The sequence below is a fragment of the Heloderma suspectum genome, chromosome 3, assembly GCF_057233095.1.
Source record: "Heloderma suspectum isolate Gila_16-S chromosome 3, 16-S_ref, whole genome shotgun sequence".
Lineage (NCBI taxonomy): Eukaryota > Metazoa > Chordata > Lepidosauria > Squamata > Helodermatidae > Heloderma > Heloderma suspectum.
The window spans coordinates 50,364,866-50,386,933 of NC_139460.1; the positions used below are offsets into that span (position 1 = coordinate 50,364,866).

General features: G+C 41.1%; 1 protein-coding gene across 3 annotated transcripts in view; it reads left to right on the plus strand.

Annotated features, from left to right (window-relative positions):
* DCBLD2 (discoidin, CUB and LCCL domain containing 2) overlaps positions 1-22,068 on the plus strand; it is a 53,150-nt gene that overhangs the window by 16,130 nt on the left and 14,952 nt on the right. Inside the window, exons 2-8 of one of the 3 annotated variants that reach the window (XM_084843196.1) lie at positions 7,615-7,842; positions 11,847-11,984; positions 13,396-13,447; positions 16,580-16,652; positions 17,108-17,241; positions 18,278-18,318; positions 19,247-19,462. In XM_084843196.1, the coding sequence (XP_084699322.1) occupies positions 7,615-7,842; positions 11,847-11,984; positions 13,396-13,447; positions 16,580-16,652; positions 17,108-17,241; positions 18,278-18,318; positions 19,247-19,462 (882 nt within the window). Of the gene's footprint in view, positions 1-7,614; positions 7,843-10,381; positions 10,467-11,846; positions 11,985-13,395; positions 13,448-16,579; positions 16,653-17,107; positions 17,242-18,277; positions 18,319-19,246; positions 19,463-22,068 lie in introns of those variants that run through there. The other 2 variants (XM_084843198.1, XM_084843197.1) reach the window with 2 other exon arrangements.

The following is a 22,068-nucleotide window of genomic DNA, read 5'->3' on the forward strand; positions in this document are numbered from 1 at the left end:
AGAGGGTCTGGAGGGGGTGGGGGAATCATTCAGAAAATTTTCCAGTGTCCTAAATTTATTGGGATCTTAAATTCTGATTATTCCCCTTATTTCTGCTATGGATATGCAAGACAAAAATGCGTATCTACAAATCTGAGGTTGCTGCCTAGGAATCAGCACTATTTCTCCAACCCGCACAAACAAAGGCCAGTAAATGCAGAGATTTTCATTGTTTCAGGTATATTTTCAGATTAAAGAACATGTATTACATGGTTGGCAAGGCAGGAGAGCATATCTAAAAGAATAACTTACATTTTTTATCATGACCTGAGCTTTTCTTTTTTAAAAAAATAGCGCTCTGAATTTTTCAGGTGAAAAAGAAATCAAATCCCCTCTATTAGAAAGGTTAATGAATTATTAGAATGATGGCATCACAAAATTAGGGAGACATTTTGAGCTGTAAACAAAAAAATTAGGAATGGGTTAATTTCAGTGAGTTACAAGTTACTGTTTCAGCAGGCACCTTTGTATTGTCATCTGAGAAGCTTTGGTCTACCTGTAGTAAAGTCGACATTCATTGAAGACACAACGTCCAGAGTACTGGAGGGGAAACAAAATTGTGGATGCCATCCAAATTGCAGCTGCTGGAAACCAATCCTCCCTGCGGGGTGGGGTGGGGAATGTAGGCAGGTAGCAATGCAGTGGGTTCTGCTGTGGTGTTGGGGCCTGGGCAGTTGCCACATGCTAATACCAGGACTGTTGGTGAGCTCCAGGTATACAGCTGGGTGGCTCTTGCTGGAAGCTCGCTAGTTAACAGCTACCCATATGTGTGACTGCATGCATCACCCAAAGACCATGGGGTGCTGCATACGGCTGCATGCTGTTTAACGTCTACATGAAATGAGGGGAGGTTATCCGAAGATGTGGGCTGAAGTGTCATCTATATGTGGATGACACCCAGCTCCATCTCTCCTTTTCCAGAAAAGATGGAGGTAGGTGGCCTGTCTGCCCAGATAAGTGATGTTCTACCTGTTCTGGAGGGGGTTGCACTTCCTCTAAAGGATCAGGTTCATAGTTAGGGGCTGCTCATGGATCCAGAACTGTCTCTCGAGGCACAGGTGGACGTGATGGCAAAGAGCACTTCTTATCAGCTTAGCCTGATATGCCAACAACATCCTTATCTGGACAGAGATAACCTAGCTACAGTTATCTGGACTAGATGGACCCTTGGTCTGATCCAACATGGCTCTTCTTATCCATGCTCTGATAACCTCTCATCTGGATGACTGCAATGTGTTGTATGTGGTGCTGCCTTTGAAAACAGTCCAGAAACTTCAGCTGGTCCAAAATAGGGCAACAAAATTGTTAATGGGGACTGGCCAGCATGGTCATATTATGCCAGTACTTTCCCATCTGCACTGGCTGCCAGCCCATGTCCAGGCCTGATTCAAAGTGCTGGTATTAATATTCAAAGCCCTAAATGGCTTGGGGCCAGGTTACCTGAAATATTGTCTCCCCCCATATGTACCTGTCCGGACCCTAAGATCATCCTCAGCAGTCCTTCTCTGGGAGCCCCTGCCAAAGGAAGTGAGGTGGGTGGCTACCAAGAAGAGGGCCTTTTCTGCTGTGGCACCCTGGTTGTGGAATGAATTTCCTGGAGAGGTTCGCCTGGCAGCTTGTGCTCTTTCCGGCGCCAGGTGAAGATCTTTTCATTTTCCCAGGCATTTTAGTCTTTTAGGTCTGTTGTTTTATTGTATTCTAAATCTCTACATTGCTGCTACGATTTATTCTGGTTTTTTACTTCATTTTATACTGTAGTTTTATATTTTAATTTTTTATACTATATCTTATATTGTATGTTAGGGTTTTAATTGTTGTGAACTGCCCAGAAAGCTTTGGCTATTGGGCGATATAGAAATGGAAGGAAGGAAGGAAGGAAGGAAGGAAGGAAGGGTGTTACTTTTCTGTAACTAAGGCTCTTCCAAGTTTGTAATTTATACTCTTTCAGGATTATCTCTTTACTTCAATATGTTGGTAATCATTTAGAGACTTAGAGAGCAATCCAATGGCTGCTAGACACTATCTAGAGGGCCGTAGGATATGCTCAGGCAGGCAGGAACTGACCGCCTGCCTTGTCAGCGCTGCCTTATAGGAGGGTGGAGAAGCCCCGTCCTCTGCACTCGGAAGAGGAGCGCAGAGTGACTGAAAAGGGGCGGGGCTGGGGGCGTTCTGGAGTGGAGAGAGCGGAACTGCACATACAACACATCCTATGTGTCCTACGGCAGCTTCCTCTCCCAGTTGGCCCCCCTGCTGCTAGACAGCCGAAAACAGCTGTCTAGCGAAAAATAGCAAGGCAGGAGACGTCCGGAGGGAACAATCCCCCCGTGTTTCTCCTGCCTTGCTTTGGATAGGCAGCTGCCTCTGAGTTTGGAGGCGGCCACATATCTAGTTAGGATTGCGCCCTTAGACTTGATGTGGAAGTAGTGTGTGTGCATATATGTCCTATACTGCCTTTTAGGGACTTGTTCTGTAGCCTTACCAGTAGAAGGTTATGTTGTATGATGGTGACTAGTTACAAACAAGTATTCTCTTATATCAAGGTTATGTTGTGTGATGGTGACTAGTTACAGACAAGTATTCTCTTATATCAGTGAGCCTTTAGACATCACTTTTGAGTGTAAGTTCCCAAAATAAGCTGTTTTGACCTAAAATGCATACAGTATTACAACAGAGGCTTGTGGCACCTTAAAGACTAACACACTTATTATGGCAGACTGAGAGCCAGTGTGATGTAGTGGTTAGAGTGTTGAACTGGGACTTGGGAGATCCAGGTTCTAGTCTCCATTTGGCCATGAAGCTCACTGGGTGTCTTTGGGCCAGTCACTGACTGTCAGCCTAACCTACCTCACAGGGTTGTTGTGGGGATAAAATGAAGAGGAAGAGGACCATGCAAGCCACCTTCAGTTCATTGTAAGAGGAAATATATATAAGGAGGGATATAAATGTAGTATTAATATTAAAAAATAAATAATAAGCTTTCATAGACTATACAAAAGCTTGTGCCATAATAATTTTTTTAATTGTTAAGGTGCCACAAGACTCATTGTTTTTGCTGCAACCAAGTAACACAACTGACCCTCTGGAAATAAAATATTAGGAATGCTTACCTTTTTTAACGAAATCATTTGTAACAAACCAATCCTCCATTGTTGCCAATAGTGGGGGGAAGGTTTAATCCTCCCTCCTGATGCATGGTCATCCCAGTCCAAATAGGGACAGCACACGTTTACATTAAAGCAAAGAAAAAAGCCAACTGTCAGCTACACGCTATGCGATTAGTGTAATGTGTAGTTTGGCTCTTAGTGCTGCGTGTTGACTAGGTAGATGCCCTCTTCCCCTGGTCTTAATGGTGTCCCACACTCTGGTGGGATTTCTGGTCCATGAAGCAATTGGTAAGCCAGTTAAAGCGCAGGTGACTGAAAAATCATGCCCAATCTGACTGAACAGGGCAGAAAGACCATTTGAAGGTCTACTGTGTAAGTGACACTGTCCAGTGAAGCCTTTCCAATTAGGACTTGGGTTTTCGCTAGTAGTGGTCACACAAGAAGATCATCTATCACCAGTCCACAATGACTGGTTTGCTAGGCATTTCATGGATGAAATTGTTTTAAACTCATCCCTGGATGCCAAAGTAAGGACAGTATCCAAGTCAGGGGAGTCAGAGAGATCCCACTGTTGTGTTTGCTTGAGTCATTTTCAGCCTACTTTGCTCTTGAATGTCGACAGAGAGCCAGTGTGGTGTAGTGGTTGGAGTGTTGGATAGTCCCCACTTGGCCATGAAGCTCATTGGGTGACTTTGGGCCAGTCACTGACTGTCAGCCTAACCTACCACATGGTGGTTGTGAGGATAAAATGGAGAGGAGGAGGAGCATGTAAGCTGCCTCGGGTTCCATCCAAGAGGAAAAAAGGTGGGCTATAAATATCTATTCACTAACTAACTAACTAACTAACTAAATAAATAAATAAATAAATAAATAACAGAATCATTGATAAATGTTAACAACCACATGTCAGCTGGGCCTGTGAGACATTTGTTTGGTAAGGACCTGCAGAGGGAGGGAGACATCCTTATCAAACAGGAGGCTATCGCATTCCCTTAAAGAGTTGGGCCTGTCCCAAAAAAAACCCTGCATTGCTTCTGGATGACCCTTCTCTATGACCTGTTTAGGGCCTTTTCCCATACAAATCCTCCAGTTCAATAAGGTCTTTCAGATGGAGTGTTCCTCAGGGGTCCTCTGCTTTAAGGGTTTAGGCTGGCAGGGACCCAGGCAGGACCTTTGTGCCTGTGGCCCCACCCCTTTGAAATGTCCTAGGCCTGACCCTGTGCATGGTTTTTGTTTCAGCATGTTTGAAAACCTGTTTATAATTAAAGTTCTTATTTTCATTTCTTTAATAGTATCACCTGTATTGAGATGGCTCTTGTATTTCTGGAATTTTTTGTTGTTAGCTGAGCAAGAGTTTGTAATTGATTTTATTTCTGTAACTCACACAAAGTGCCTGTGTGGTAATTAAAATGGCTATAAATTTAATAAAACAAAATTGATCACCACAACCAGTCTTTGCAGGCTGGCTTGGCTTTCAGTCTAGAGCTCTTTGGGTGGCAGGCCAGAGCCCTCAGGAGCGGAATAGAGTTTATTATCCTGCTGATCGGAGTGTGATGACTTTATGTCCTCAGCCCAATAGGATGTGCTATTTCACTCTAAGTCAACCTGTTTCAAGCAGCCTAAGTAAAAAAAAAATGCGTCAGAATGACCTCCAGCTGCCTCCGTTATAATCTGGAAGGGACTGAACTGGAAGGCGTTTACCCAGCTCTCTGTTAACATTGCCAGCCAAAAGGATAAGGTAGGGGTTGTAGCTCTTTCCATTAGAGCTCTAGAAACCTTCATACCTTTGAGTGTGTGTATGTGCACTCAAATGTGGGACTGAAGAATCACAATGGAAAACTTAGATTAATAACTTCTGATTAGCCCCTTCTGATTTGACTGAAATAAAGACATGCCCAACATGCTGCTAATGAAGTATATTAAAGAGAGGACTTTGCAGCATGTCCCTCACATGGCTCATTAGTAGCACCAAAGTTTGAAGGGGAAACATATAAAACGCACAAAAACTGTCTTGTTAGATTTGGACCAAATGTCTATATGCAGCCTGATCCTGCATGTCCTTAGTTGGAAGCAATTCCACAAATACAGTGAGGTGTACTCCCAGGGAAGTGTGGATAGGCTTGCAGCCTAAGTCCAGTACTTTGACCTGGTTCAGACATAATACTAAACCAGGGGTGCACAACCTGCAGCTACTCCTGGTACAGCCCACGAAGCCAGCTGCACCCCATCCACTTTTTTCGCAGTTTAGCTGATACGCTCACCAGCTTTTCTCCAGGCTTTGCCTCCCTCACAGCATGGAAAAGTTCTTATCTCTGATCAGTAGGTGATCAGCTCAGCAGAAAGCCTTTTCCCTGCTAAGCACTAAAAAGCCTTTCTCAGGGCATAGAAGGGAAAAACACTCATCTTGGATCAGCTGTTTGTCAAATCTAAGAGCTTTTCCCTTCTGGGGAGAAGAGTGAGGCCTGGGGAAGAAGCTGCTGAGTGATTCATACTTTTGTGACTTGTCATGCAGAGGTTTGCATTGCTTGGTTCTGAACAGACATGCTGTTCCACGCTTGCTTCTGAGTAGACATGCAGAGGCTTGGTATTTGGGGGGCTATTTGAATGTGTTGTCAAGTGATTCAGTCCTTCTTACTTGTGGGTAGAAAAATTGTTCCCCACCCTTCTAGCGGCAGTGGAAAAACTACATATCTCACTTGCACGTATGCACGTATGTGACCCCAGTCCATCAGCTGACACTGGATGCAGCCCTCAGGGCCAAAAAGATTGTGCATCCCTGTGCTAAACCATAGCTTAGCATTATGAGCATGAGATTGTTTCCCTCTCCCCTCTTCTCCTTTTACATGGCTGCAAAAAGGAGAAAAGAAGCATCTCCTTCAGTTTTGAACTAAACGCATGTTGTCATTTTGTCCGAAGTAGAACAAACACTTTTAAGTTTGCTTGTCAGAGAAACCACAGTTAAAATAAACCACAGTTTGATGAAATGACATACACTGTGGTTACTTAAAAACAGAAGCAGGTGTTTCCCATCTCTCGTGCCTGTGCCAGAGGAGGAGGAGACAGCACATGACACCAGGGCATGTTCACTTAGCACTAAGCTTGGGTCTCCAATGTGGTGCCCATGGACACATCTCTTGGTGCCTGTCAGGCTCCCTGCCCCTCCTGATTTTAATTTTATTTCTTAGGATTGTTAAATTTTAGGAGGCTGGCATGCTGCAAAGCAAAGTGCTGCCATCCAGCATCATCTTTATTTGGGTTCAAAAGAGTGGTTTTGTGTTTTGAAGCTCAGGCCCCATCTCTGCCTTGTACTTAGGTTCTTGGTCAGTCACTTTTCTTTTAGTCTTATCAGTTGCCTTCTGGAAAACAAATGTTTTGTGATTGGCCATGCCCCCATGGCAGCTGTTTGATGAATGGGCAAGCCCCCCCATGGCAGTCATTTTGTGAGAGCACCCACAACACTCAGAATTCCAAATGTCCCCACCAACCCAAATTGGTTGGGGACCCCTGCACTAAGCTATAGTGTCACATCTGAATGCAGCCTGTCTCTAGGCTGATACTTTTAGAGAGCTAACATTTGGGATGCAATGATTGTAGCCTCCTCCTCCTCCTACTTCATACTCACCATCTGGTAATCTCAAATATATGGCCTTAGAATATAGAGGCTCCAGTTGTGATTATTATAACTAATAGGCACATCATTCATTATACTTATTAACTTTTACAGTCATCTAAGCCAGTAATGGGCAATTTGAGGTCTGTCGGATATTGGACTGCAGCTCTCATCAGCCCTCATCATTGGATATGCTGGCAAGGATGGATAGGACTTGTAGTCCAACAACATCTGGAGGGCCACATGTTGCCTACCCCAGTTCTAAGCTACTGGCCATCACCACATATTGTGGCAATTCGTACTCCATGTAATTATTAATTGCATAGAGAAGTATATATTAAGAAGGAGCAGGAATACATATTCCTCTTTAACTTTCTGAATTGTTTTTCCTTTCTTCTCAATGTACTTGTATCTATCACAGAGGAATGAATGGCTGTTGCTTTTCTAGGTAACTGTGTATGACACTTATTTTGCTGTACAATTCTATGTATGTTTATCCAAAATATGCCCTACTTTATTCAATGGGGCTTACTGTCAGGTAGATGTACATAGAATTGCAGCCTTAGCCTATTTTCAGATGTTCTTGAAGTTCTAGAAAAAAGCAACTTGAACCTTACTTTGATTTCAATTTTGTAGTTCCACCTTTGCTTCTGAACTGCATTATGAATCAGTGGATAACATTTTCCTTGTTAATTATTGTACTCTTTTTTTAAAACAGTAGTATGGCTGAGCAAGCCATGACATTGAATTTGGGCTGCAGGCCACAGTCTGCCCTTGAGGTGTGGGTTCAGCTCCTATTTCTGATTTAATAGCAACATATTCATGAGAAAGCAACACTACAGATCAATCTTTGTTTTGTAGGTGATGGATGTGGACATACCGTTTTAGGTCCTGAAAGTGGAACTTTTACATCAATTAACTACCCGCACGCCTATCCCAACATCACAGTATGTGAATGGGAAATTCGAGTAAAGCCTGAGCAGAGAGTTCAGCTCAAATTTGGGGATTTTGATATTGATAATTCAGATTCTTGCCATTCTAGTTATGTGAGAGTTTATAATGGAATTGGACCCACAAGGACAGAGATTGGTAAGAACTTTTTTCTTTCTCTTTTATTAAAACTTTTATTAAAACTTTCTGGTGTTGTGTATTCTGTATGGTTGATTTGGTTTTTAGTAAAAATGTCCCTGAATTATCTGCATGGTTCTTTTCTCCCCAAAGCCTGTGAATAACAACATTGATTTAAAGCATTTAATACTGGATATTATCTGACTATGTTTTGTGTACACTAGGGCCATTTTATACATTATATGAAGGCAAACCTACAGAGGCAATATTTTCTTCCTCATCGAACCTAAACTTAGGTTACTGCTTTGAAAACACAAAATGCATCATTTATAAAACACCACATAAAACTGTAGTACTTGGCATACTTACAAAATTTACAGAGCAATTTTATTCATTTAAATATTTTTAGTCCATCTGTTAGGGTAAAAGTCCTCGTAAGGCAGTTTACATTGGGGTGGGGAACCATTTAATGCCTGACAGCGGGATTCCTTTTCAAAAAAAGCTCTTGGGGACCACATTGCAGTAGTGGGTGGGCCACAGGCAGAAGTGGGTGGGGCTGAAAAATCCCCCCCCTTCCATTGTTACCTATTTAAAGTGGGAAGCAAGAGCATGTCTACTCACAAAGAAGCAGGAGGAGCTTCTGCATGTCTACTCAGATGTAAGCAGGAATGAATAACTCAGCAGCACTTTTAAATAGCACCCAAACACCAAGCTGGTATATCTACTCAGAAGTAAGCATGAGCATCATGTCTACTCACATCTAAACAGGGCAAGCCTTTGCAGGACAAGGCTCAGTGGCCTGATCACAGGGCGGTTTGTTTGCATGCTGGCCAGATTTGCATAATTACCCTCACCATCCGATCCCAGAGGGCACAAGAAGAGATTTGCAGCCTAAATCTCTAAAACTCTAAATCTAGAGTGTGCAAAGCTATATATACTAACCTAGGAGTAAGTCCCATTGAATCTAATGGGGCTTACTTTTGAGTAAACACGCAAAAGATCATGCTGTTACTTACTTTACCAATTTTGCTTTTTAGTTAACAACTGATATGTATGTTTTTGATTTTAGTTATGTTATGTGATCTCATGTTACATCATAAATCTACAGATGCCCTGTTCTGTGTTTATTGTCTGTGAACATCCATTTTATATTTGTCATTTAATTCTGTTATGACCTTGCAATCGCATTTTTGAACATTCTCTTGATGTTCGGTTATAAGCAAACAGGATGAAAAATTAATTTTTGTGAACCACCCAATGAGCTTCAGCTATTGAAGCTGAATTGAAGCGTATAGAAATTAAATACATAAATAAAACCCTTATTGCAAAGCAAAATGGATGTGAGATTTGATACATATCAGGAAATGGTTTTACTGCATGGCCATAGCACATTTGATGCTCTTAAGCCAAAATGGCTCAATTTTTGCCTTAACCATTCCAATAGTAGGAAATAGGATGCTGGTTTATACCAGATAAGACCATTGATCCATCTAACTCAGTATCATCTGCACTGACTGGCAGCGGTTCTCCAGGGTTTTTAGATAGGAGTCTTTCCTAGACCTTGATGCCGGGGATTGCTCAGCTGCTGGGAACTGAGCAATGGATCTTCTGTGTGCAAAACATGTAATCTTCCATTGAGTTATGGTGCTCCCCTAGTTGTGCCGTATGGCTAGAAATTTCAAATAAGAGTTGGATGGAATCTTGGCATGACAAGTATGCATTTTTCAGCTACTTCTTTAGCCAAAAGATTTCCAGTCTTGTAAATTAAATGCATAACTGATTGAAAATGCCCCCTTTTAATCATAGCTCGTAGTATTTTGTTCCCTGCCAAAATGGTTTGATAGTGATAAAGTTATCTGGGTTCTGGGAGAGATCATGACAGTTCTGGAAGTGGAGGGTGGACGTTGTAGGCAGGATGTTCTAGGCAGGCATTTTGGGGGCAAGATTTTAAAATGCAATACATTAAGCATTCTTTCTCTTACAAAGTTGCCAAAATGATTATAAGTCTGTCATGTATGAATGAAGTGGAACAATATACTGTGGTTTTATTACTTTTGTATCTGACTGAGATATGTTTAACAAACCTTTAATCTGTGCTGGTAACTTCTTTATATGCTGCCAAAGAGAGAGGGGAAGCAGGATGAGGGATGGGGAAGAGAAAGGAATAAAGACTTAAAATGTAATTGATACCACAGCTGATATTTTCTGGCTGATGGGATTTTTAATTTAAAGTTGCATTCTTTTTCTTTCTTCTAAACCCATGACCTCGAAACTTCTGCTGTTGTTATTTTTCAACAGAATATTAAGGGTGGCTGATCCAAATCTTACTGTAAAGACATCTGTAACATGAAGGCTTTTTATCAAGCTTGACGATTCTTTTACTTGGATGTTTTATGAAAACATAGATTTGCTCTGAGCCATGCTCACTTATAAAAAGGAAAACAAAACATAAGGTCCTTAAATGGCAAGGACCTTCCAGTCCTGATTAGTCTATTCACTTTTACAAGTTGAGTTCACTGGCCCAAATAAATTATCTACTTTTGTTCCCTTTACCTCTCAGCTGTTCCCAGCTGGTGTGGCTGCATAAGAGATTGAGCAGTGTGTGTCTTGCTCTGCTGAGAGAGAGCTTTTTGGAAATATTAATGGTAAGGTTAAAATTGGCAGCCATTGTTTCTTGAACTTACACATTAAAAATAAGGGTCAGTGACTACAGTTACTGGGCAGATGGATGACTTAAATCTTTAAGCAATGATAGATGCGACATATATTGTAATTTTAAAAATTTGACAGGGGTCAAGACAAGAATAGATTCTTGAGGCTAACTATACTGACCCTGGAGTGTGGATTTTTTTCTTAAAAGAGGAAACTTCACAGTGTCATATTCTTGTTCCACAATCCATGCCAACCTCTTCCATTTGCAATAATACTAATAATAATAATACACATTATTAATATGCTGAAATGCATAGTTTGCAATATCTAGGACTATTACCTTCTGTCTCTTTTACCTAATCTGAAAAATATTCCCTATGTTGGTGACAAGGATCTGTCTAAAATGATCAAGGGGCTCAAGCATCTCCCCTACGTTGGGAAAGTTAAAACAGCTGGAGTTGTTGAGCTTGGAAAAAAGGAGGTGTACAAAATTATACATGGTGTGGAGAATGTGGATAGGGAGACGTTTTTCTCCTTCTCTCATAATACTGGAACCCAAGGTTATCCCATGAAGCTGATCGGTGGGAGATTCGGGACAGATAAAAGGAAGTACTTCTTCACACAGTGCATAATTAAACTATGGAATTCACTACCACAAGATGCAGTGATGGCCACCAACTTGGATGGCTTTAAAGGAGGGTTAGACTAATTCCTGGAGGAGAAGGCTATCAACAGCTACTAGGCTTGAGGGCTATGTGCTACCTCCAGTACCAGAGGCAGTATGCCTATGCACACCAGTTGCTGGGGAATATGGGTGGGAGGGTGCTATTGTACTAATGTCCTACTTGTGGGTATCCCACAGGCAGCTGGGTGACCACTGTTTGAACAAAATGCTAGACTAGAAGGACCCTTTGTCTGATCCAGCATGGCTCTTCTTATGTTCTTACGTTTAGGAAGAGGACCAGTATTTTAAGCCTTTTAAATCACTGTGCAAGTATTTGAAAAAAAAATGGATAGTAACTGGTTTGATAAATGGTGACATTTGGAGGGCTGTGAGAGTTTGCTAGAATTGCTCTGCATCATGCCTTTGGTACTCCTGAATAATTATCACCCAGATTCCCTCAAAAATCAGATGTTGAAAAAAAATCAGCTTGGTAATTTTGTGTTGTCACGTTTTTAATGTTTCTGTAACCCTTAGATTCAGGAGATGGATTTAATGGGGTTTGTAAGAATCAATCAGTCATTTGTTGTTTTGGTCAAGGATCACAATAAGCAAATAAAAGTTTGTAAGAATCAGATTCACACATTTCTTGCATTGTAAATATGCAAATAAGTGCTAAATCTATAAACAACTATTAATTGCCTTTTCCCAGGAAAATACTGTGGTTTAGGCCTACAGATGGACAATTTAAATGAATCAAAGAGTAATGAAGTTACAGTACAATTCATGAGTGGCACACAGTTTTATGGACATGGATTTCTTGCATCCTATGCAACCACTGACAAACCAGGTATTTATCAGCTTCATATCTAGCAATATGTAACCACACCACACATTTATTTCTGTGTTCTAAATGTGCAGTCTTGCCACATGTAATGCATTCCTTTGTCCCTGTTAACTCCAATTCCTGATACATTATTCATAATGAATTGAGAAAACCCTGTTCCAAAACCACACCTAGACAAAATAGAACATATAAAAAATAGTTTAGACAATGCAGAAGATAAATGATCAGAAAAAATTAATCTAGATGCTTAAGAATGTATTAGGGAGAGCTATTTCGTGGTAGTGATGCACATTCATGGACAAACTATGCTAGCAAGCTTCTGAACCTTTTTTCTGTTGAGGGTGGCATTCCCTTGGGGGTAACTTGTTGGAGACCACATGCCAGTAGTGGGTAGGGCCAAAGCCAATGGTAGGTGGGGTCTCCCCCCCGCCCCCCCTCTCTCTCATGCGCGCACACACACACACCACACACACACATGCACAGAGTCTCCCTTTTTCTTTCTGTCTTCCTCAGCCTCCCCCCTCTCCCCTTGGCCTCCCCCCTCTCCCCACCCAGCTGGCTTACTGGAGGGGGACAGACGGCTCTTACCAGAGATCTGAACTGATAACTTACAGAGGCCTTTTGGAATTATGCCCAAGGCTGCATGCAGCCCTAAGGCCAGAGACTGCCCATTAGAGTTACATCTGTTCTGCTACCTCAGCAAGTTCATGGCTCTCTACTGTCTCCCAATGGTATTGCTTTTAGTTTCTTGGATTAAGGCTGCAGTTGTATGCATCACTTACTTGGGAGTATGTTCCATTGTATTCAGTGGTACTTACTCCAGGTAAAGATACATAGGATTGGACTGTAAGACTACAGTGCCACCTCCCCTTCCTATGAAAGTTGGTTTGTTGCAGCATTTTCTTATGGTTGTTTTGAGTGATGGCCAGTTTAGGCACGAGTAAGTGTAGGCAGTGTTTAAAATATTAACTGCAGTGGCGATGCCCCATTTGTGGTATTTCCTCCACATAGAAGCCTACCTGGTGCCAACGTTGTTAAGGCGCCTTTATTCTCCCAGGCTTTGGAGTGTATTTTGATGCCCTTTTCTTTTTTTTAACTTGTTCTTGTTGCTGCTTTATTTGTGTATCTTGTTTTTGTGAACTGTCCTAGAAGCTCTGCTGAAGGGCAAATATATAAACCTTCCAAACAAATAAAACTAAGCATACATTTATTTTGCTTATTAATTTCATATTAACCACATTCACTCTGATTTTGCTTGAGTTAAAAATATTTTTTAGTACTGATATATTATCAAACTGCAGTAAGTCCATTGTAGACATTAGTTTAATGTCATTGTCTTCAAACTTTTCATTCTTTAAAAGTATTTTTTTCCTTTTGTTTATAGTCTTTCTCTTAAATATGTTTTTCTTTCTAGATTTAATAACATGTTTAGACACTGCAAGTCACTTTTCTGAGCCAGAATTCAGGTAAAATTAGTCCTAATCTTCTATGTTTTGACAATCACAGGGCCAGTTCACACATGTAAACCAACCACATTTTTCTATCATTGGTACAGGATTACATAGAGGGGGAAAACTGCTAGTTCACTTGTGTGAAGTGGCTCTTGGCTGCAATCCTTTGATCCACAGTTACCTGGGAGTAAGTCTCATTGATCTCAGTGAGATATTTCTGAGTAAATATGCATAGGATTATGCTGTTAGTGTATTTAGCATTCATTGTTCCATACTCATTTCCCGCTACTACTAGTGTTCGTTTCAGAAACAGATCTTCAGAAATTGTTTTATGTATTACATTTACATCTTGCCTTCTCACTAATATTAGTGCTCAATGCAGCTACTAATAAAATACAAAGAAAGTAAAATTAAAACATTAAAACTCATCAAAAAAACTCATACAGCTAACTCTATTATGGTTAAGGTCAGATCTTGTTACTGCAATTAGGGTGCAATCCTATGGCCACTAGACAGGCCATAGATCGTAGGCGGTGCGGATCGTCCCCGTGCTCTGCGCTCATAAGAACAGTGTGGAGTGGGGCAAAAGGGGGCGTTTCCGGGGGTGGGGAGTGTGGAAGTCCTGGTACGATGCTTTCTACGTGTTGTCCAGCCTCCCCACCCCGTGCTCCAAAGTCCCAGGGCTAGACAGCCAAAATCAGCCATCTAGCTGTGAATGTAGGGTGGCTGGAGCATGGAGGAGAGAATCCCCTCCGTGCTCCTCCCACCAAGTGTTGGATAGGTGATCGCCTTCCAGTTCGGAGGTGGCCACCTATCCTGATAGGATTGTGCCATTAATCGTACTTTAAAAAAACAAAATGCCAAAGTGAATGTCTATAATTCACAGTTAAAATTCTGCAGTTAAAACTATCTACCTTCTAAATTGTAGAGTGGTGAAAAAGGGTCTTAGGCTGCAAACCTATGTCTACTACCTATGAGTAAGCCCAATTGAATTCAGTAGGATTTACTTCTGAGGAGACATGTAAAAGATTGCACTGTTATGCTCCTAAAACCTTTTCAATTCAGGTTTGTACTGCATAATTTTTATAAGTACGAAATGTAACATGTTACATAAATTATCATGACATTTATTTGCAACACTTTGTAATCCGTTATTTTAGAGAGTTAATTCATAAGCTGTTGATTGCATCAGGTCTCATAATCAGTGTGACAAAGACCTGGTTTGCACATAAGGCAACAAACCATGATTTATTTAACACATGGTTTGTTGCACTACCTAGTGTTTGTCTGGCAGATGAGTGAACAAACCCTGGCTTGTTTTCTCAATCCCTGGGTTGTTTGTTTCCCTACCCCTTCACCTGCTTCCTTCTTGTTTCCCAAATGTCTTTGTGACACTGTAGTACTGGCATGTAGAGCTGGGGGGGGGGGGTTACTGCTCTTGCCCACAGCCTCTGTAGCCTGGCAAAACAACGTATGAACAATCATGGGTTCTCTTTCTCGGTTGTTCATGATTAACAAACCATGGTTTGTTAGTGTGGCTGGGTTCTCAGAACATGACAATCCCAGAATTCAACAACCCATACCATGGGTTGGTGTTATGTGTGAACCAAACCAATGACGTTTTACAAGGCATGAGTCAGTACAGAAATTAATGTGATTTTTCAGTGATCACTTAATTTGTCTAAGGTAGAGTTCACTAGATTTTTAATTCTTATAACTTAAAGCAATAAGACCTATTTACAGTTTTGTCTTTGTAACTTCTTTGTACCATTACTTAACGAGGCATGACACCTTCAGTAGTAAAATACTGTGTAGAGTTCAGCAGTATTCCCCTCTCCTTCCCCCACAGTGTGCTTAGATGACTAGCCTTGCTTAGTTGAATCACTAAACTTGCTTAGCCAAATTTTTTCTGATTACTTTTTGCAGTTCTGTAGGTTCCACATATTGTGCAAACCTGAACTTAAAGTCTCAGTTTGCACGTCACAGTGGAAAATCACGGGTTAATTAACCCAAGATTTGCTGGGTTGCATACCACATGCGTGATCGGCCCTGATTGGATGTTGTGTGATGTACAAACCTAGACAATTTGGGTTGTTTGTGGGTTAAACAACCCAGAGTTAACCTATGATTTGTTTTTAGGTTAACTTGAGGTTGTTTAACCCACAAACAACCCAAAGTGTCCAGGTTCACACATCATGGAACACCCTCCAATCGGAGATTGCTCATGCATGCAAAACAGAAATGGTTCATGCACTGCCCAGAAACTGGCAAATTCGCCACCATGAAAATCCTGTTGAAGTTATAGGATGTATTTAGCATTTCAGGATAAGGTACACTGAGTCCATTCTTACCCAGTATATAAAGTACTTAAGCATCTGTGCACACACACATTTGCACAGATTTGATTTTTGAGTATTCAGAGTAGTACAAGAGATTTATAATATCAGTTTTTATTGCTTTGGCTATAGGCCATTCACATACAAGGCAGCTAAAACAAATAAGGACAGTAACAGCAGAAATACAAGAGTCTAAAATACCTGGAGGCTGAAATAAGTTCACAATGCATTATTTAAGATACATTTAAATTAAACTGCATCCAATATTAAAATAGATAAGTATAATCCAAAAATTAAAACAGCAAAAAAGATCATTAAATCAAAGCATCCCCAAACCAGTCAACTTGGATTATCAGAAATAAATTTTGCATAAATTCTCGATGCTGCCAAAGCAAAAAGAGAGACTTTGTGTGTTACAGTAGTGTCTGTATCAGACAGAAGGTAGAAAATCTTCTCTGAAACAGAATTACAGTACAGGCAGGACAAAATAAAAACCAAGGGATTTATAATATAAATGTTACCTGATTTTTATAGAGCCATATTCTTTCCATCAGCTTAAAATTTATACTCCCTGACACTTTTAGGTGCATATTCATTTCTTGCTAGTCTTCTTGTGGACCTGTAACAGTTCTGATTTGACAGTTATTTTCATACGTTGGCGTGCTGATAAGTGATAATGGTGCTTTTAGGCACCAGTTCCAAGGGAAGCAGGCTCACCACACACATCTGGTACATGTATTGCTATTTAAAACACCATTTGTGTAATCTGACACAGTGTGGAGTTTTTACCTTATATCCCTGTTTCTTACAGTAAGTATTGCCCAGCTGGATGCATGCTTCCATTTGTTGAAATTTCTGGGACTGTTCCTCATGGCTACAGAGATGTAAGTAAACTTCGAAGTAGTCATTTGAACTTTTAATTGGATATTCCATTGTGACAGTCAGATTATGGTATTCATATGTTTAGCTCTGGGGATGCAGTGATATATACACTTTTGCAGTGGCAAAATCTCTAGCCACGTTGCAGATACGTTGTTACGTCTGCATTAAGCTACCTCAGCCTTCCCCAAACTGGTGCCCTCCAGATGTATTGGACTACGACTCCTGTCATCTCCAACCAGTATGGCAGTTCTAGTCCAACATATCCAGAGGGCAGCAGATTGGGTGAGACTCAGCTAGAATGAAAGCTGTGTATCTTTTGTGCACATAGGATTTTGTAAAAGAAAGTTAAATAGAATCTATCTTAGATAGATGGTTAATAGTAATTTTGTTACCCTAGTGAAAACTGTTGAAGTACTATGGATTAGTACATAATTTCAGACCTTTCTTCTCTCCCAAGTCATCTTCACTTTGCATGGCTGGTGTGCATGCAGGAGTGGTGTCCAATGTTCTGGGAGGTCAGATCAATGTTGTAATCAGCAAAGGCATTCCGTATTATGAGAGTTCTCTGGCTAACAATGTCACATCAAAAGTGTAAGTTTATGTTTTCTACTTCTCACTATTGTTAGAAGTTGGAGAGAAATATTTAGTTCTGAAACATTAAGCGAAGTCCAGTAAAGGATACTATTTAAGCTGTTATGCTGCACATCCTATTGTGATATGTAAAATACATGCAGAAATTACTAGACTAAAAATAAAACACAAGACTTCATTGAAAGTTGACATGTCTCTTAAAACAATTTTCAATAGCATCAGAATGCTTTTTAAAAATATGAAATTCCTCCTCTTACTTGGTAACAATCATTAACACAACCTGTTCATAGCTAACTTTTGTCCTAAAAAAGCTTTTATCTACTCTAGGAAAATAATAGATGGAACATGGACAAACTGTAGGGATAACAGTATACACAAGAGATGCTTTGAGTCTGAAACTTTTATATTTAAGTATTTATTTCATTTCTATACCGCCCAATAGCCGAAGCTCTCTGGGTGGTTTATCCACTGCCCTTATTGCATGAAAGTATCCCAACAAGTTTTAAAGCTCAATCCTATGCATGTTTAGACAGAAAAAACGCCTATATCTCCCAGCATGCCCCAGCTAGCCATGCTGGCTGGGGCATGCTGGGAGTTGTAGGCCTTTTTTTCTGTCTAAACATGCATAGGATTGCATCCTTAGATGTAGTATGCTGTATTAATTCTTGCTCAGTATCTCAATGTCCTTGTACTTGAAGATACACAAGGCAAGAGAATATTGCTTTTCAATAAGAGGGTTGTAGGCCCTAGATTTGAATGGGGAGTGGGGCTAACTAACTTGTGTGCCAGCATTTTCTAAAATACCGATCCTGGAGACTCCGCTTTTCCTTATTTTACTTTGGAATGTGAAGTCACCTTTGTGTCTGGATTTAATTCAAAAGACATTCAGCTATTGTGCTGGCTTTACTATAATGCAGAAACACTGCCTCTTTGAGTGGCAGAGAACACACAAGAGAGAAAATAAGGAAAAACTTTACATTTTATTGGTACTAAAGATATAGTTTTGTCGTCTTTGGTTTGTTTGTTTTTTACACAGAGGACAACTGTCTTCAAGTCTCTTCACTTTCAAAACTAGTGGTAAGCCTTCATTCTCTATATTACCTCTTGGTGTTTAATGAGATCTAGACTCTATCCAGTCCTGTATCTCTACTGCATCTTTGCTCCTTTTCCTCTGGATGATACATTGCAATCTCAAGCTTGTGGCAAAAGGGAGGCCTTCCATCTTTTTACTTAAACCATCTCCTCTCTGCCTTTAGTTATTGTAATAGTAAGTAGTTATTCCCTACTGGGACCAGGTTCAGACTACTGGTTTATTTAACCCATGATGAGCTGTGGTGCCCATGTGCGCCAGCTTGCATATGCAAGCCCTGCTCAGGGGTTGTGTTGTGCAAACCCAGAAAGTGTGGGTTATTCAAGGTTTAAACAACCCTCGTGTAACCGTAAAACAGACCATGGGTTATGTGACCATGGGTTTAACCCTCACGTAACCCATGTTCACCAGATTTGCCCAATATGGAACAGAATGAAAAATTTTTTTCCAGGCGACCAGAAAGGAGACCATAGGGCTGTTCGCATGACACAACAGCCCACCGTGGGTTATTTCGGTGAGGCTGTGGATCATGCGGCTGCCATTTTGAATATGCAACCCCCACTTGGGCATATGCAACCCCTACGGTCTCCTTTGTGGTTGCCTGGAAATTCTTTTTTCATTATGTTCCAGTATGCAAGATGTTGCCAGGTTATGCCAGTTCTTTCTTCAAGATTGCTAAAGTCCAACGTTTCCTTTAATGTAGTCATAAAATCCCCATACCTGTAAACACAAGACTTTCAATGAGACGTTGTATCCACTTAAAAGCATATACATTTGTTGTGTTTAAATTGTACAAAGTTTTTGATCTAGATCCTGTCCTATCTTAGGGGCTCAGGGGAGGTTATAGTATTAATTGTTTTACACTCGCCCTTGCCAAAGTTCCATCATTTTTTTATTTCTTTTTTTTATGTTGAGGTTGCTATGGGACACTGGGAATGGAATCTGGAGTAATTGCTGATTTGCAGATTAATGCATCATCATTTCTAGAATGGCCTGAGCAAATGGGTCAGCCAAACACCTGGAAGCCAGAAAGAGCCAGATTGAAAAGGCCTGGACACTCTTGGGCTGCTTTTACCAATGATGAATATCAGTGGTTGCAAATAGACCTAAACAAAGAGCAGCGAATAACAGGTAAGCACATCTGAATTCATTCTTAAGAGGAAGGCAAAAATATGTGCTGGCAAGAATTGGAACTTTTATTTGAGAGAAAGTGGGAGAAAGAGCTAGACAGTGTTGACCTACCACCTGATGGATCTGGTTGGTGGAAAATGCATTACTGAATAAACTAAGAAGGGTGATCCTGCTTTATTCAAGTAACAAAAGACATACAAGAAGTGGGATCAATGACAATTTAATAATCAGTGGCAAAATGCACAAGTAGGAAATACACTTGTCATCAGGAGATATTAGTAAAAGCGAGAGTATTACACAAGTAAATTATATATTCTACAAAGTAGTGTTTACTATGAAAACTGTGCATACTTTACATAGCCTGCTTCTTGAATGTCTCTTGTCACTTGGGATGACGTTTTGAGCAGGAGTGTGTACTGCACTTCACAGCCACTACTGCTAAATGATTATCCAGGAGTTAGGAGATGCATGTGCTGTGCAGTTTGCCTGTGCAAAGGCTTATAGTGGTCCGGGCAGGCATGAATATATGAGATTCATTTCTGCACAGGCCACTGTAGGTTTTTGCACAGGGTATAACTATACGCTAGCGCTTTCAAATGAACTTGAGCACACTCCGGGAGAGAGCGGAGGACAGGAAGGCCTGGTGTGCTCTGGTCCATGGGGTCACGAAGAGTCAGACACAACTTAACGACTGAACAACAACAGCAAGCGCTTTCAAAGGCTGTACCAGCTTTTATAGGTGGGACTAGTAGTTAGTTAGCAGATGTCTAATTTTGCTTGGAATTTGACAGACTGACAACTGGTGCAAATCCCTCCAGTGCTAGCTTTTATTTCTTTATTATTATTTTTCTGGGGGAGAAAACCTACCAAGGCTGTGGTTATGGAAATATGCAGGCAGCTTCTGTAAAAGGCTCTAAAATGTTCATGAACAGAGTTTCTGTACTATGCACAACTGTCTGCCATCTCTTCAGTGGTTTCCACACACTCCATTGCTTTCGTATGCTTTTTGTGCATGTATAGTCCCCACCCAATGCCCCCAAAAGGTGCAGATTTGCATATGTTGTATAGGTAACTGTATAATTCTGAACAAAATATGTGCTACATAGCAATCTTCATATCAGTGTTTTAGCTGATCCCATACTCTGTTGTCACTGTGCAGCTGCCAACTGGGCTCAAATCAACAAACCTAGGTTTGCCACCAGTGGATTTTCTAGATCCATGTCAGTCTGGTTTGGGGACTGGTTGGGGGACTGAAACTGTTTTGGTTGTCCTGGACGATCTCTCAGCAACTTTCACTACCATCAACCAGGTTACCCTTCTGAAAGGACTATGCAAGTTGGGGTTTAGGGGCACTGCTCACCAGTGGTTTGGCTTATATTTGGATGATCATTTCCAGAAAGTAGTGCTGTGGGATTGCTGTTCATTCCCATGGCATTTATGCTTTGGAGTCCTGTAGGATTCTGTCTTATCCCTCAGGCCATTTCATATCTACATGAAACTGTTGAATGAGGTAATCCAGGGAATTAGACTGCAGTGTTATCAATACGCAGATGACATCCAGCTCCATTTATCCTTGTCATAAAACCCAGATGAAGCAGTGATTATCAGTGCCTTGAAGCGGTAATGGACAGGATGAGGGTCAGCAAGCTGAAGCTCAATCCAGACAAGATGAAGGTGCGGTTTTGGGGTGGTTCATTTGCGAGTGGCACTGAGCTCATCCTGGAGGGCATTGTGCTTCCCCCAGAGGACCAGGAGCACAGTTGGGGGTGTTCATATAGGCACAGTGGTTTCTGTGGCATGAAGCACCTTCCACCAGCTTAGGCTAATATGGCAGCTGTGACTTGTACCTGGACAGGGATAGCCTTGCTTCAGTGAACTGCACATTGATAACCTCCTGTTTGGATGATGGCAATGCATTGTACATGGGGTTGCTTTTGAAAGTGGTCTGGAAATGTTAGTTAATCCAATTATGGTGGCAAATTTGCTAACTGGGACTAGGCAGTGCAAACATGATGCCAGATCTTTATCATCTTCACCGGCTCACAGTCCATTTCTGGGCGCAATTCAAATTGCTTTTAAAACCCTTCACAGCTTGGGACTACAGTGCCTACCGAATCTCTTCTTCCCACATGTACCTACCTCCATTCTGAGATAATCTTTGGAGGCCCTTCTCTGAATGCTGCCAAGTGAGATGCAGTGGGTGGCTACTAGTGAGAGAGACTTTTTGGTGGTGGGACCCTGGTTGTGGAATGCAGTCTCCAAAGAGGCCTGCCTGGCACCTATTCTTATACCTTCTCAGCACATTTTCCCAGGTCATTTAAATCTGGCTCAGCATTTTCATTGAGCTGTCAATCATGAACCCAAGATCCCCTTCCTGGTCAGTCACTGCTAGCTCAGACCCTATCACTGTATATAGGAAGTTAGGATCTGACCCGCTTACACTTATTGACACTGAAACATATATGCCATTTTATTGCCAGTTCACCCAGTTTTTATCACCCAGTTTGGAGAGATCCTTTTGGAGATCTTCACAGTCCTTTTTTATTTTTGATGGGCTGCTTAAGTGTCCATTACGCTAAAGCACTGATTCAACTTTTTATTTTAAA